This window comes from Thamnophis sirtalis, unplaced genomic scaffold (genome assembly GCF_051295495.1).
Source record: "Thamnophis sirtalis isolate CommonGarterSnake01/CBP01778 unplaced genomic scaffold, rThaSir2_p1.2 scaffold_2, whole genome shotgun sequence".
NCBI classification, from domain to species: domain Eukaryota; kingdom Metazoa; phylum Chordata; class Lepidosauria; order Squamata; family Natricidae; genus Thamnophis; species Thamnophis sirtalis.
Window position 1 is genome coordinate 73,130,865 of NW_028261382.1, and position 16,619 is coordinate 73,147,483.

The following is a 16,619-nucleotide window of genomic DNA, read 5'->3' on the forward strand; positions in this document are numbered from 1 at the left end:
GGCGTCCGTGTAAGTCTCACTAAAAGGGAGAGTGGATTAGCCGAGCAGGCAGGGGGGGGGGGGAGCAGAAGACCTGGTTAGCCCTGAAACGTCCCTGGGAACAGCTCCTGGAGCTGGGCAAGAGGGAGGGGCCCCAGCCACAGCAGCAGCAGTTCAAGCTCCCCCAAGGAGGGGAGGAAACCTCCAAAGGCACCAAATGCCTCAGATTCCTCCACTTGGAGTGAACTACAGAGAAGATCCCAAAGAACTTGGGGGGGGGGGGGTTACTGCAAGTTTGGGATTACATGCAAGAGTATGGAGAAGTTTTCTCATCGGAAGTTGCCGAAGTAAGAAGTGTTACTATGGCTCTGGGAGGCAAAGCGGCTGCCTGGATGTTAGCCCTAAAGGGGAAGAGAAAATCCCCAAAGAACATTGGGATCTTAAGGAGGTTTTCAGTGAAAAGGCCTCCAGCAAACTACCCTCCCACTGCACCACTGATTGCAGCATTAAAATCATCCCAGGGGAGAAACTCCCTAAGCCCCAGTTATACTCGATGACCCCACATGAAATGGAGGAATTACAAAAATTCATTGACAAAAACTTAAAAAGGGGTTTCATACAACCAGCTAGGCCACGAGTAGCCGCACCTGTATTGTTCAGAGAAAAGAAAGATGGTGCCTTTCGTTTATGTGTGAATTACAAAAACCTTAATGGAATTTGCGTGGAAAATGTATACCCTCTGCCACTCATGAAGGATATGTTAGCCCACTTGGGGAAGGGGAAGATTTTTACCAAGTTGGACCTAAGGGAGGCCTACTACAGAGTCAGAATCAAAGAAGGGGTGAGTGGGAAACTGCTTTCAACAGCCCTTTGGGATGCTTCCAGTTCAGGGTACTCCCATTTGGTCTGCAGGGGGCGCCAGCTGTTTTCATGCAATTAATAAATGAAGTTTTACATGAGCACCTGTACAAGGGCGTGTTAGTCTATTTCGACAACATCCTTATCTACATGGAAACACGTGAGGAACACGTGACTTTGGTTCGCTCAGTCCTCAAGAAACTCCGAGCTGCTGAACTTTATGCAAAATTGTCTAAATGTGAATTTCATCAGGAGAAACCGCAAATTTTGTCCTTGTCTGAATGGAGTGATCAACTTCGGCAGTTTGGGCCCATGACCTGCAAAGCGTTAGATGTGGTGCACCAGGCTCACAAATGACAAGCAGATAAGAGAAGGGTTAAGCCGAAAGAGTACCAAGTTGGGGATAGAGTGTTTATGTCCACCAAGTTTCTGCAAACCACCCAAAAGTCGAAGAAGTTGGGGCCAAAGTACATAGGTCCGTTCCCCATTGTAAAAATCTTGGACTCCAGAAAACATAGGGGTCGCATTCAGTATTTGTTCTCCTGGAAACATTTTCCCCCTTCCCAGGTTGAATGGGTTGGCAATTCTCATCTTAGGGCTCCTGAGGCATGCCTGACAGGAACACTCCTGGAACGTGAATGATTGTTTCCAACAACCGCACCTCCCACACCCCTCCTCCTTATATCCCAGCCAGGGAGGGGCTTGTTAACGTCTCCTTCTTATCCTTGATAGCTGGCCCTCAGTCCTATGTTGTTCTCCTCGCCACCATTCTCTGTGCATATGTGCATCTGGGACAGACCCCAGTGTTCCTCCCCATTGCTCAGCTCAGGCCCCCAAAACAGCTGTCTCTCTGTCTGAGTGACTAAATGGACCCTGCCCTGCATCTGGCTCTGAGTCCTCCTGCTCCTCAGAGCCCTCTGCAGATCCAGATGGTACCCAGGTACCCTCTCCATATCATCCGACTCATCTGACAAACCACAACACAGACATCAAGAACATCAGCATGAGAACCAAGGACATTTCAGCAGGTGTTTACAGAAGCCCCCACAAAAAAGACTTTCTCACAACAATATCCAGAAACTAAATTGGACAAGGTGACCTGAGGTAATTGGGTGACAGTAGCATTTGAGCTTTAACTGTAGGAGTTAGCATGGGAAAGCTCTAGATCTGGTTTTGCCTTCAAACATGTGGAAATAATGTACTCAATAAAGTTTTGTAAAAGAGATTGGACCATCTCGACAGTTGCTTTGGTTGGGTTTGTCAGTCGGCACCAGTTTTGTACCATAATAGAGTGGTACCACATTTATCACCCTCTTTTGTGCTTTTTCCTTCCCCTGCCCCATACCTTCCAAACATGTTGGATTATACCAAACACATCTAAAAGGATGGTTCACCCAATCCCTTGCATTTTGTGTTGTATCCCCTGTGGCCATTGAGATCTAGCATGTGTTTTTGAGGTGCCACCCAACGCCTTCTCCCAAACCTTCCCTCCAATTCACCTGGCTGATACATTGGTGGTGAAATTTGCACATTCATTGGCGTAGATTAATTTTGTGGTCCCGGTGATGTCCTCCCATTGTGCTGGTGCAGTTCCTCCTGGGAAAAGAAAGTGGGGACAACTGATTGAGGGTCTTTCAATCCACAGTTTGATTCTAGAAATTCGATACAGAAGTTCAGCTCGGTGTGGCCCTATATGACATTACTAAGAGTGGCCTTCTGACAAATAGAATCAATGGAGAAGCTGGCAATAAAATTGCAAATTGCTGTCATATGTCTTGCTTAACATCCAGAGGTGATTCATTTAACAACTACAGTGGGGGCTATTTTCCAGAAAGCACCTAAAGGCCAGACAAGGAATAATGGATGGAAACTGACCAAGGAGAGATTCAACATAGAAGTTGTGGGAGCTTCATCCCTGGAGGCTTTCAAGAAGAGACTGGACATCTCTCAAAAATGGTGCAGGGTCTCCTGCTTGGGTGGGGAGTGGACTAGATGACCTACAAGGTACCTCCCAACTCTGTTATTCTATTCTAAATAGAGTCAATGGAGAAACTGGCAGTAAAGTTTCAAATTGCTGTCACATATGTCTTGCTTAACACCCAGGGATGATTCACTTTAACAACTACAGTGGAAGTTGTGAGTTTATCATGGTCATGTAATGCCTTGGCTAACCACCGTATTCTTTAGCAATGGAGTTGCCAGTCCCAATTGTGGTTAATAATTGAGGACTACCTATAGTCAGATAAAAGAAACTTGAGTTCAGGAGCAAAAATATAATTTGAGAAAGTGTCACACATCTCTCCCAAGAACCTCTCCAGTTCTCACAAAGATAAGAGGGGAGTGGGAGACACCTTCAGACTTGTAAGATTGTCCTGCGAGACTTAGGATTCCTAGTTTGGTCTATCTTGAAGAGGTATATACCATATTTTTCAGAGTATAAGACGTACCTTTTTACCTCAAAAAAGAGGGTGAAAATCTGGGTGCCTCTTATACACTGAATACAGCATTTTTGGCCTCCGAAAACCCACCCCCTTTGCAAAAATGGCCATGCATAGCCTTTAGGATGCTTGCAGAGTACTCCTGGGGGCTGGGGAGGCCAAAAATGAGTGAAAAGCAGGCTAGTTTTTGCCCCCCCAGCCCCCAGGAGCACTCTACAGCCTCTTAAAGGCATGACCTTTTTTGGCAAAAAACAGGCCGATTTTCACAAAAAATGGGCTGCTTCTGGGAGGTCTGCATAGTGCAAAACTTTTTTAAAAAATTTGCCTCTTTAAAATCTTGGTGCGTCTTATATTCCGGTGCATCTTATATGCTGAAAAATATGGTAATCATGTGAGATTATTCTGAAGATGTTTACAGGAGAGGGCTGTGATTGTGTCCTCAATGTAATGGAGACACCTGGGTTGGAAGTAAAAGAGGATCAAGAAGACTAATGGCCAGGAAGGTGTCCATCTTCCCCATAGCGCAACTCCCAAATCCCGAGGTCCTCCCCAACTTGGCAACGAAGATGCAACATGGTCTCTTAGAATCCCCTGCTCACCTATAACGCTACAGAGGAGGCGCAGGCTGGTGGTATCACCTTCCCCACTGTCTCGAGGATTCTCTCTCCAGGATGGGGGCAAGGGAATGCGTAACCCAATTGGTCGGTGAAATTTCCTGCGGCGTGGCTCCACCGTCACAATTGGGCTGAAGGTGGCCTGGTTGCCCAGGAGTTTGGTCACCAGTTCATCAGGCACTGGCTGAGCCTGCAAGAGAAAGACCAAAACCCAGGAAGGTCCAAAGAAGGCAGATAGATAGATAGATAGATAGATAGATAGATAGATAGATAGATAGATAGATAGATAGATAGATAGATAGATAGATAGATAGATGATAGATAGATAGATAGATAGATAGATAGATAGATAGATAGATAGATAGATAGATAGACAGACAGACAGACAGACACACAGGCAGACAGACAGATGATGGATGGAGAGAGAGAGATACAGACAATGAGAGAGAGACAGTCAGTCAGACAGACAGACAGACAGACAAACGATGGATGGAGAGAGAGATACAGACAAATAGAGAGACAGAGAGATATGTACAAAGATAGATAGATAGATAGATAGATAGATAGATAGATAGATAGATAGATAGATAGATAGATAGATAGATAGATAGATACACACACAGGCAGACAGACAGATGATGGATGGAGAGAGAGAGATACAGACAATGAGAGAAAGACAGACAGAGATAGATAGATAGATAGATAGATAGATAGATAGATAGATAGATAGATAGATAGATAGATAGATAGACAGACAGACAGACAGACAGACAGACAGACAGACAGACAGACAGACAGACGATGGATGGAGAGATACAGACAAATAGAGAGAGACAGAGAGATATGTACAAAGATAGATAGATAGATAGATAGATAGATAGATAGATAGATAGATAGATAGATAGATAGATAGATAGATAGATAGATAGATAGAACAAAGAGAGAGGATAGATAGATCGATGGGTGGGTGGGTGGGTGGAGGGAGAGAGAGAGATTGATAGATGATTTATAGATAAATGATGGATGGGTGGGTGGGTGGGTGGATGGATGGATGGATGGATGGATAGATGATAGATAGATAGATAGATAGATAGATAGATAGATAGATAGATAGATAGATAGACAGACAGACAGACAGACAGACAGACAGACAGACAGATAGATATGACAAAGAGAGAGAGGATGGATGGATGGAGATGACAAAGAGAAAGAGGATGGATGGATCAATGGGTGAGTGGGTCGGGAGAGAGAAAGAGAGAGAGGGATGGATGGATGGAGAGAGACAGAGAGATACAGACAATGATAGATGATAGATAGATAGATAGATAGATAGATAGATAGATAGATAGATAGATAGATAGATAGATAGATAGATGATAGGACAGAGAGAGAGGATGGATGGATGGATGAATGGATGGATAGTTATAGATAGAGATAGAGATAGAGATAGATAGAGATAGATAGAGATAGATAGAGATAGATAGAGATAGATAGAAAGAAAGGATGGATGGATGGATGGATGGATGGTTGAGTGGGTGGGTGGTTGGAGGGAGGGAGGGAGAGAGAGAGAAATTGATAGATGATAGATATATGATGGGTGGGTGGGTGGGTGGGTGGGTGGGTGGGTGGGTGGAAGGAAGGAAGGAAGGAAGGAAGGAAGGAAGGAAGGAAGGAAGGAAGGAAGGAAGGAAGGAAGGAAATGTTACAAGTCCATCCCATTTGGTAAAGGCAGGGTTCAAAACTATTGTTCAAACTCAGAAAATGAATCAATCCAATAAACAAATCAAAAAGGTTTCATGAAAGCAACCCCAATGTTATTCAGTACCTGCAGAGCCAACTTGACTTTCTTGGTGACGGCCGTTTCGGGGAAGGTGGCTTGGACCATGGGCACCAACGAACTCTGGAGACAGCCCCCTTCTGGGCCAATCAACTCACAGTTTTGGCACACCCGGGACATGACCACAAAGTACAAGGGGAAGTCGGTTGTGATGATACGACAAATCCTTTTCTTCTCCAATTCTTCCAGACTTTCCAATTCTGTAAAAGAGTAAGTGAGGAGTTTTGGAGTCCAAAGGTCAAAAGAGATTGAGTGGGACTTCAACAACTATCACAGTATATAATTAATTAAATGAGACTTTATGGCAACTTTAAGAGGAATGGACTTCAACTCCAGGAGGAGGAGGGGGGAGGGAGATTTTATATATATATATGGGTTTCAGGCAAGCAGTTTTGATAGTCCCAGCACTTTGTCATAGCTCCTCAATCTTTGAATCTCATTGGAATCCCTATGCATGTCCTTCAAGTAGTTGTCCCTACCTTCATCCATCCCATTGAGGACCTGGTCCAAATAACTCTCTGCATAGTGGCTGCGGTGCTCCTTCCATACAGACCCATTCTCACTCCGTAGGACCACCAACTCTCGGTCACCACGGCCGTGCGAGGCAAAATGAGGGATTTCCACAATCACAGGGCTACAAGAGAATTGAGTGTAAGAAGTCGATTAGATGGCCATTGTCTTCACCAACAGCCGAAAGCTTCTCCTAGTACCAAAGGTGCTTTTTCAGGACTTCCTTGTTTTTTCTTTGAAGATGTTTCACTTCTCATCCAAGAAGCTTCTTAGCTCTGAAGAACCTTTGACATCTTTGGGACAACCATGACCTGGAGGACTGAGAATCTCTACAGAGTTTAGCTATACAATTTGGGTTGGACACCCTTCGAATGGTGTGGGAGTAGGAAGGGATTTCCAGAGGGGAAAAATTACAGACTACAGGAACCATTTGCACCACTCGGGTGACCCTGAGGACACCGATAAACCTCCAAGTGGACTCAAGGACCCTCTAAAAGGATGCAAATGACCAGCGGTCTACAAGGAATATAAATCCTTCCATTCCCCACTCTCCAGTCAGAGCTGAAGAAACTTCTTGGGTGAGAAGCGAAATGTCTTCAAAGAAAAAACAAGAAAGTCCAGTTGCCTCCTGAAAAAGCACCTTTGGGACAACCATTATCTGGAGAACGGAGAATCTCTGCAGACTCCCAGGACCAAGGCTGTCCAGAGTCTGAGGTATCAGGACACCTATATATCATGTCATTTACAAGAAATAAGTTTCCCACCAAAACCTCCACTCAATCCATTTTCAATACGAGTGGCTCATGTCCAAAACATATTTTGCTTGAGGGAGAATTGAAATCTAGGGTCAGATTTCCTGGCAGCCAGGCTGACAGCAGAGTCAGTCAATGGAAGTAGTCCATTCTTCTGAAGGCCATGTCCTTCAGCCCTGGCGTCCAGGAAACACTTCAGCGCATGAGTCTCACATGTCCAGGGGTGAACTGTGGGGGGTTTGCAGGGGTTTGGGATTAGCTAAGATTCGGTGTAGTTCGGAGAACACCCAAATCCCACTCCTGGTTGGCCCCTCCCCGCCCCTCCTAGAGTCCATTTTGGTCATTTTGGATGCAGGTAAGTGCAGGGGGTGCGTGGAGGCTCGGGGAGGGCAGAAAACGGGCCTACTGGAAGTTAAGGAAGGCTGGAAATGGGCCTGTTTCTGACCTCCAGAGGACCACCAGAGCCTGGGGAGTCCATTTTCACCCTCCTGGAGGCTCAAGGAAATCCTCCAGAGCCCGGGGAGGGCAAAAACGCCCCCCCGCTCACCGTGGTTCAGGAGGCCAACTAGGCCACGTCCACCCAGCAACTGGGCAGAGAATCCCTTGCTAAAAAAAATTTGTTTATTGAAAAGTTTTAATAAGTTTAACAAATGTTTCCCCTTCCCCTTCCCTCCCTCCCACCATCCCAACCCTGCCCCCCTCCAACCCTCCCTCCCCCCCCCACTTCCCAGAGCAAAATACAGGGTATAAACATTTAACAATCATACACTAACATAAACTAACTAACTATAACATCCTGCCTCCCTCTTGTACTTTAACTCCCCTTTTATTAAGCTAAATTTAGATAAATTATAACATTCCTTGTTCATTCATAAGCTAATTGAAATTTCTTAGTCCAATATTTATTTTGAATGTAGTCAATCCATCTTTTCCATTCCAACTTGTATTTCTCATCTGGATAATCTTTCAAATATGCTGAGATTTCAGCCATCTCTGCTAAATTTACTACTTTTAGCATCCATTCTTGAATAATAGGCAGTTCTTCCTTCTTCCAGCAATCTTGCTGCCATTATTAAATTCAAAATCAAATTAGCCTCTATAACTGTACAGTCTGTAATTATACCTAGCAAAAACAGCTGAGGAGGGGACTTTATCCTTTTTTTAGGAATATTTTGAGTAATCCGCCATATTTTTGTCAAAAATTGCTTTAACTTTTTTACAAATCCACCATACATGATAATACATAACATCAACACAATCACATCTCCAGTTATAAATTCAATACATACAAGCTAACTTTTTAGGATCTAATTACCATCTATAAAACATCTTATAAAAATTCTCTCTCCAGTTTTAAGCTTGCATAAATTTTATATTTCTTACCCAAATCTTTTCCCATGTTTCCATCATTATTAAACAAAGTTATTAATACCTTTCTACCATTCTTCCAAATTTGTATCTTTTTAAAATATTGGTATCGTTTGAAAAAAAGAAAATACAAACTTAAGCAAAATGTTCATTTTTACTACTGTTATCCTTCCCAGCAAAGACAATTTTAATTTTTCCCATTTAGTCATCTCTCTCTGTATTTTATGCCATAATGGTTCATAATTATACTTATATAATTTCCCATTTGAAATTATAATATAAATTCCTAAATATATAACCTTTTTTACTATCTCACATCGTGTTAGTCTTTCTGATTCTTCTTTTGGATTTATCTTGGAGATGGAGGGTATCCAACCTTTAGTACATTACTGTAAAAATCCTTTGCCTTCCAAACTGAATTAAGACAATATCTTTCTCCTAAGTAATTCGCCACCAATCCGGGTGGAGCCTCCCATCTATACTGTATCTGGCGATTTCTAAGTTCATCAACTAGGAATGCATAGTCCTTTCTGGATCTCAACATTTTAGGGGGAATTTCCTTCAGTACTGCCACCTCCTTTCCTGTCACCTGTAGCTTATTTTTGTAAATCGCTTGTAATATTCCATTTCTTGTTTTCCTGGTGACAAAATAGATTACAATATCTCTTGGTAGTTGTCTGTCTAGCAATCCATGAATTAACACAATAAATGTTATCAATCTGCCAATCATATTCTGCTTTGGTTCGCCAATTAACTGAGAGAAAGCTTCTGCAAAAATCTCTTTCAAATTTTCTTGGTTTTTTTCTTTCAGGCCTCTTGTTCTCAAAGCAAATTCCATCGCTCTGTATTGTATCATTATAATTTCTGCCTCTGATTTTTCAATCTTGATTTGAGCCTCATCAACTTAATTCTTCAAATTCACATTAGATTGATTAATTTCTTCCACCCTATCCTCCAGTAATGTTACATAACCAAGCAGACCCTTAAATGCATCCACTAGATCCTCTCTTATTTGTTGATTGCAGGTTTGGATTAAGTCCTTAATTTCAGACATTTCATCAGAGACATCTTTAAGGGCAGTTGTAATTTTTTCTTGCAAAACAGAGGCTTGTGCCTTTAAAGCATCTTGGAGGGCTTCAAATGTCACTGTTTGTGTATCCGCTGAGGGTAATAAAGACTGCAATTTAGGTGGTTGGGCTGGGAAACTTCCAGCACTCTTAGAAGCACTTATTTTTGTTTGTTTTGAAGCCATTTCTAGATATTCAAATCACACTTTCCAGCAGCCAAATTATTGAGTCCAAAAAGTCCACTAAATACCTCAATTTGTTAGATCTTATAGTTTATTAGTAAACCAATACTGTTTTCTTTAATCTTGAGCTCTTGGTTCTTTTAACGTTAACAAGCACTTAACAAATACTTTCCTTTTAAGTTTCACTTTCACCACACCTTTTGACTTCGAGAAGCCATTTTCATTAGCCTTTTGTTCTCCTTAATCTTCACAGAAGGAAGTAATTACTGGATCAGAGTTAAAGTTTGTACTTGCAATTATAATCATTCCTGTCTTTGCTCTGCCTGCTTCTTATTCAAATGTAGATTAAAACGTTGATTGCAGGGATGGTCATGGCGTTTTGTTCTGCTACAGCAGAAGCGTCCCAGACGCGAAGCTCTGTCGGGCTGCTGGGGGGCTCTCACCCTTCAAGCCCCAGAATTGCTCCTGGGGGTCTATGGGGAGCTCTACCCTTGCCCAGCTGCTCACCTCCCCCTCTTTTCCCGAGGGAAGAGTTTTCAAGCCACAAGACAGCTGATTTACACTGTTCTAGCAGCTTAGACGCGATACGGGGCTGGCGTTCCCACAGGAACGTCCTTCAACGCCTATGGTGCCACCAGAAGTCCTCCCCTTGCTAAAATTTTTGAAGCCCACCCCTGCATGTGGCAGCCCCAAGTTGGCCAGGAACTGGGACATCTCTGTGGAGGACCCCTGGAGGAGAATTTTCACCTGAGGAACTGTGCTCCAGCAGGGCCCAGAGCAATGATTCTGCTGGCCAGTCCTTCTTCTTCTGCAAGAGGGGGTGGAGCTGGTAGCTTCTGGGGCTTGACCAGCCGGCAGGTGATGCGTGTTGGTGCTGCGCACGTCCTGGGTGGAATGATGACGCGAAGGCCGTTGTGCCTGCTGCCCCGCATGGAGCCTCCCCGGGCATCAACCATGAAACTTACAAGGAACCTGGGAAGGGAGAAGAAGAGAGAAACCACCGCCAAAAGACTCATCATTTTAAAAGACTAGGAGCAATGATCTTGTCATGATGACATGAGACCCTTCCTGCAAACTCCATAAGGGGGTTGAGGTAGGGGAGATGACTCACCCTGTGTGGACAGGACTGGCTACCGGACTGATGTTGTCTGAGGTCTCTGTGGCAGGACTGCTTGGGATGAGGGACTCTTCATCAAACTCTTTGGAAGGCTATATGGAATAGAAATGGGTCTATTAAACACAGGCTTAGGTAAAGGTAAAGCTTCCCCTCGGACATATGTGCTAGTCATTCCCGACTCTAGGGGGCGGTGCTCATCTCTGTTTCAAAGTTGAAGAGCCAGTGCTGTCCAAAGACATCTCCGTGGTCATGTGGCCGGCATGACTCAATGTCAAAGGCGCATGGAATGCTGTTACCTTCCCACAAAAGGTGGTTCCTATTTTTCTACTTGCATTTTTTACCTGCTTTCAAACGGCTAGGTTGGCAGAAGCTGGGACAAGCAACAGATGCTCATTCTGTTATGCAGCGCTAGGTATTCAAACCGCCGAACTTTCTGCTTGACAAACTCAGTGCCTTAGCCACTGAGCCACCACATCCCTTAAACCCAGGTTTAGACTTGCCAATCCATGCCAGAGTCTCCATGACCTTCATCTCCGTCCCTCTGATACCATTTTCCAAACACTACAAACACTCTTCATCCCAACTGCACTTCGTGCAAACTCTTCATGTTGCCATCTTAGAATCCAGAAGTTCTGGCACCTCTGCCAAAACTAGGTGCACCTGTTCCCATGGAGCATTTCCTCACCACTCTTCAACTGAGTTTCATCACATTAGGTTGCTAGGGTGGGGGTGGGGAAATATGGACCAGGGTCTGCTAAGTATACAACTCCAGTTTGATCAAATGTAGGGTGTCCAACCTTGGCAATCTGAAGGACTTCAATATTCTAAATTCCCCAACCACCTATACCATTTCAGACAAATGGTTATCCAATCTCTTCTTAAAACTTCTAGTGTTGGAGCATTCACCACTTATGGAAGCAAGTTGTTCCACTGATTCATTGTTTTCACTATCAGGAAGTTTCTCCTTAATTCTAGGGTGCTTCTCTCCTTGATTAGTTTCCACCCATTGCTTCTTCTCCTGCCTTTTGGTGCTTTGGAGAATAGTTTGACTTCCTCTTCTTTGTGGCAACCCCTGAGATATTGGAAGACTGCTATAATGTCTCCCCTAGTCCTTCTTTTCATTAAACTAGATATACCCAGTTCCTGCAACCGTTCTTGATATGTTTTAGCCTCCAGTCCCCTAATCATCTTTGTTGCTCTTCTCTGCACTCTTTCTAGAGTCTCCACATCTTTTTTACATCATGGCGACCAAAACTGGATGCAGTATTCCAAGTGTGGCCTTACTAAGGATTTATAAAATGGTATTAACAGTTCACGTGATCTTGATTTAATCCCTCTGTTGATGCAGCCTGGAAATGTGTTGGTTTTTCTGGGAGTTGATTCTGGGAGTTGAAGTTCCCAGTTCTTAAAGTCGTCAAGGTTGGATACCCATGGACTAAGTGGTCATTGATCAACAAAGCTCCTGTGGAATGCTCCTTCAGTTGTAGGCCTTGTTGGGCTGGCACTCACCTGCTCAGGTTCCTCAGCCTGGATCAGGACCGTCTCAGGTGTAACGCAAGGGATGCGAGGGATAGCTGGTGATTCCTCCCTTCTGTGTTGCAGAACAAAATGTAAAACAGGAAGAAGAGTGTTGTGAAAATAGGGGGCAGCCTGGCCTCCCTTCAAACCCTCCCTCCAAGAGCTTAACCACACGACTGAGGTATGCCGTGGGGGCTCAGTATTGTCTTGCTGTCTATACATGCACGTGGAGATACATGCAGGGGGTGCAAAGGATGCACCTCACAAACAGCTGCATGGCATCTTCACAATACACCACTGTCCCTTATATGCAACATTGCATTGCAACATTATATGTTCTTGATGAATGTTTTTTATTTTATTTTTCTTTATGTACACCGAGAGTATATGCACCAAAGACAAATTCCTTGTGTGTCCAATCACACTTGGCCAACAAAGAATTCTATTCTTTCCATTCTATTCTATTCTATTCTATTCTATTCTATTCTATTCTATTCTATAGAACATATCTTGTCTTTTTATGTACACTGAGAGCATATGCACCAAATTCCTTGTGTGTCCAATCACACTTGACCAATAAAGATTTCTATTCTATTCTATTCTATTCTATTCTATTCTATTCTATTCTATTCTATTCTATAGAATGTATCTTGTCTTTTTATGTACACTGAGAGCATCTGCACCAAAAACAAATTCCTTGTGTGTCCAATCACACTTGGCCAATAAAGAATTCTGTTCTGTTCTGTTGTTCTGTTCTGTTCTATTCCATTCCTATTCCTATTCCTAATTCTATTCTATTCTATTCCTAATTTTATTCCCATTCCTAATTTTATTCTATTCTATTCCTAATTTTATTCCTATTCCTAATTCTATTCTATTCTATTCCATTCCATTCCATTCCATTCTATTCTATTGAATGTATCTTGTCTTTTTATGTACACTTTCTGCACTGAAGACAAATTTCTTGTGTGTGCAATCACATGGCCTATACAGAATTCTTCTCTTCTCTTCTCTTCTCTTCTCTTCTCCTCTCCTCCTCTCCTCTACTCTATTCAAAATTTTCCAAAAGGCAGCTGAACTTTTTTTTTTTTTTTTGAATATCCAAGAAGCTTCTTTGGTTCTAATTGACTTAACTAAGTTAGAACTGAAGAAGTTTCTTGGTTGAGAAAGGAAATGTATTCAAAGAAGATGAAACTAAGAAAGTCCAGCCGTCTTTTTTGGGGGGAAAGCACTTTTGGGACAACCATGTCCTGGATGATGGAGAATCTACATAGAGAGTACACAGAGTATAGATTGTGCATTATGATGTCCCAGGAAGATTCTGGACCATCTCATTTAGAGGATGTTGGTCTGAAAAATGTGTTCACTACAATGATGAAAGGCTGTCAATTGGATATAGAGATGGTCCTTGAATTATGACCACATAATGTCACTAAGTGAAACATTTGTTAAATGAGTTTCACCCCATTTTACCATCTTTTCTTGTTACAGTTGTTAAGTGAATCGTTGCATTTCTTAAGTCAGGAACATGGTTGTTAAGTGAATCTGGATTCCCCACTGACTTTGCTTGCCAGAAGGTCACAAAAAGGGGGTTGGGACATAGCAACGATCATAAGTATGAACCAGTTCCCCAAGCGTCTGAATTTTGAGACTGATATATATATATATATATGAATTGAATAATTTAATTTTTTTGGTTTTTAAATGAAGGATAAGGATAATAATGAATCTATGTACATTTGATAGAGAATTGGTGATATAATGTATATTATAGGGTTATAAGTGTATATTATAAAGATATCCTTTTGTTGATAAATAATTTTAATAAGGAAGCAATCAAAAATTGGTATATGTATAAAGTGAGTATTTAGAATACCTTGTTGAAAAATGAAGGAATAACATTTTTGTTTGAATGTATGATGTACAAGGACAATAATGAACATAAGCATACTCAATAGTTGATTGGTAGGATTAGACATAATTGAAAATAGTGATATATAAATATAAACAGTTGGTAAATTCTTTTATACTGTAAAAATATTCAGAATTTGATAAGTGATTATATAAAGGTATATTGTTATTAAACAGACAATCAAGAATGTAAGGGAATTAGGTTTATTGAAAAGAAAGAAATATTAATCAAAACTGAATATATGGTGTACAATGAAAGTGAGGTATCTAATTATATTAGATGGAAAATCTGTGATTGTGTATGTAATTGAGAATATGAATGGAAAAACACTTGTAACCAAACGACATGCTTTATGTAATGAATGAGAATTTTTTTAATGTTGTTTTTTATGTTTAAAAAAAATGCAAAAAAATGGGGGGGGGAGATTGGGACACAGCAACGGTCATAAGTATGAACCAGTTCCCCAAGTGTCTGAATTTTGATCACCTGACCCTGCGGAGGCCACAATGGTCATTCAGTGTGAAAAATGGTCCTAAGTCACTTTTTTCTTAGTACCGTTGTAACTTTTTAAACCATCGCTAAACAAACTGTCATAAGTTGAGGACTACCCATATAGCACCCTCCCCGTACTTACGTGTGATCCAATTTGGGGACAAATTCCACAATTTCTCTCTCATCTTCCTGATACTGAAGTTCCCGTTTCTGCATCTTGGTACCCAACAGTTCATCTCCTAAAAAAACCAAGAGGCAGGGATGAAAACACGGTGCGATCAGAGGTCAAACAAAACCAAAGCAACAGAGAAAAATCAACTCTTCACTGGCCTGGAATTTGTGCGAGGAAGGCAGACAAGGGCCTCCGTTTCCATGGACCATTCCTGGAGCTATATTTAATCTGGAGCCAGCTCATCCAACCAAACATCTTGCAGGCACCATTGGACCACAACTCCCAGAATTCCATTGGACTTTCCAATCCAGGAGTAGCAAGCCTGGAGGAGACTTGTTTGTGGGCTGAACCCTATAGAATAGGGATGCACAACCTTTCGGAGCTCAGGGACCACTAAATTCATAATTTTAAATCCCGTGGACCACTAAAATGATCTGCCTAATGACCAGCTGGGAGGGCGTGGCTAGGTGGTCATGGGACTGGGTGGGCGTGGCCAACTTGATGTCACTCACATCGAGGGGTGCCTCGACGGCCTCTATTTGCCTCTTCCCTGCAGCCACTCCTCACTTACCCAACTGGGCCCCTTAGGGCTCCAGCAGGAAGCAGTTGTTGGGGCTAAGCAGCCACCAGGGGAAAAAGTTGGCAAAACATCTCAGTTCCAATTGGATCTGACCAAGAAAGAGGCTCAGAAGAAGCACCTCACAGAGGACTAGGAGCATAGGCTTTCCAAGCAGAGGGAAGACCTGCAAGAGTGCAAGGCCAGGTACCAGAGGCTGGAGGCTCAGCGGGCTGAGATGGTCAGCCAGTTCCAGGCCATGATGCAGTCCTAGTGGAATGAGGCCCTCCAGCTCTTTGCCACCAGCGGCGTTTCCCTCCATACTTTGCCCAAAACCCCCCACCAGGAAGCCAAAGCAGACCCCAAGTCAGAATTTCTGCCCCCCTCTGACCTACACAAAGACCCCAAAGGGGGAGACTCTCTGCGGCAACACAAGCGTTCATTGCAAGTATCCGTCCCAGGGGCCGTAGTTTGAGGACCCCTGATTTAGTGCAATATAAAAAATGCAAATAATTTTTCTGCAGACCACCAAAATTTTCTCACGGACCACCAGTGGTCCACAGACCATCAGTTGGTGACCGCTGCTATAGAAGCCCACCAATGTAATGAAGGTGTCCTCCTCCTGTGACTAATTGAGGTCTTGTGTGACTTCATCCTGCAATGAACAATGGTGTAGGATACGACGAAACACACTATTATGCCAAGGATAGATCTAAGACCATTTTTTTCATGGAGCTTTGAAAAAAGAATTCGTGACATTTTTCTTTATCTCATTTTCATCACTGGTTCAAAACACTTCAAAATACAACTGCGAAATCTTGTTTGGTGCTGGAGTGGGTATTCTGAGTAGCAATTCCTATTTCATACCACCTTCATCTTCATTTAATCACCCCATAATCCCTTGCGGGGTGAAGTCTGGGCAACTGAATGGAGCTGAGTGTTTCCTGGCCAGATGCCCTTCCTGTTGCCAATGTGGAGTTTTGTTGAACAGATATAATCTCATTGTGCCCAGAGAGAGAAATATCTGCCTCTACCTAGGATCACTCACATTTTCCTGATTGTGAAGCAAGAGTTCCACCTCTATGCCCTGCACCCCTAACTATTTCACAACCACCTTGAGTTCTCTGAAAAATAGAAGTTGGCACTATGTTTGAGAATCATCAGCAAGCTAAGTGTTGCTAAGCTGGTGGAACAGTGTTCTTTTACAGGAGGTTAGAAGAAACTACTGCCTGCTAGAAGATGAAAAC

General features: G+C 42.8%; 1 protein-coding gene across 4 annotated transcripts in view; it reads right to left on the reverse strand.

Annotated features, from left to right (window-relative positions):
- ANK1 (ankyrin 1) overlaps positions 1-16,619 on the reverse strand; it is a 202,709-nt gene that overhangs the window by 35,201 nt on the left and 150,889 nt on the right. For all 4 annotated transcript variants that reach the window (XM_087706092.1, XM_087706088.1, XM_087706089.1 and 1 more), the window contains 8 exons: positions 14,787-14,883; positions 12,232-12,313; positions 10,717-10,814; positions 10,353-10,577; positions 6,206-6,360; positions 5,715-5,926; positions 3,875-4,079; positions 2,337-2,433 (listed from right to left, as the gene is read on the reverse strand). In XM_087706092.1, coding sequence (XP_087562218.1) covers positions 2,337-2,433; positions 3,875-4,079; positions 5,715-5,926; positions 6,206-6,360; positions 10,353-10,577; positions 10,717-10,814; positions 12,232-12,313; positions 14,787-14,883 — 1,171 coding nt within the window. The remainder of the gene's footprint in view (positions 1-2,336; positions 2,434-3,874; positions 4,080-5,714; positions 5,927-6,205; positions 6,361-10,352; positions 10,578-10,716; positions 10,815-12,231; positions 12,314-14,786; positions 14,884-16,619) is intronic.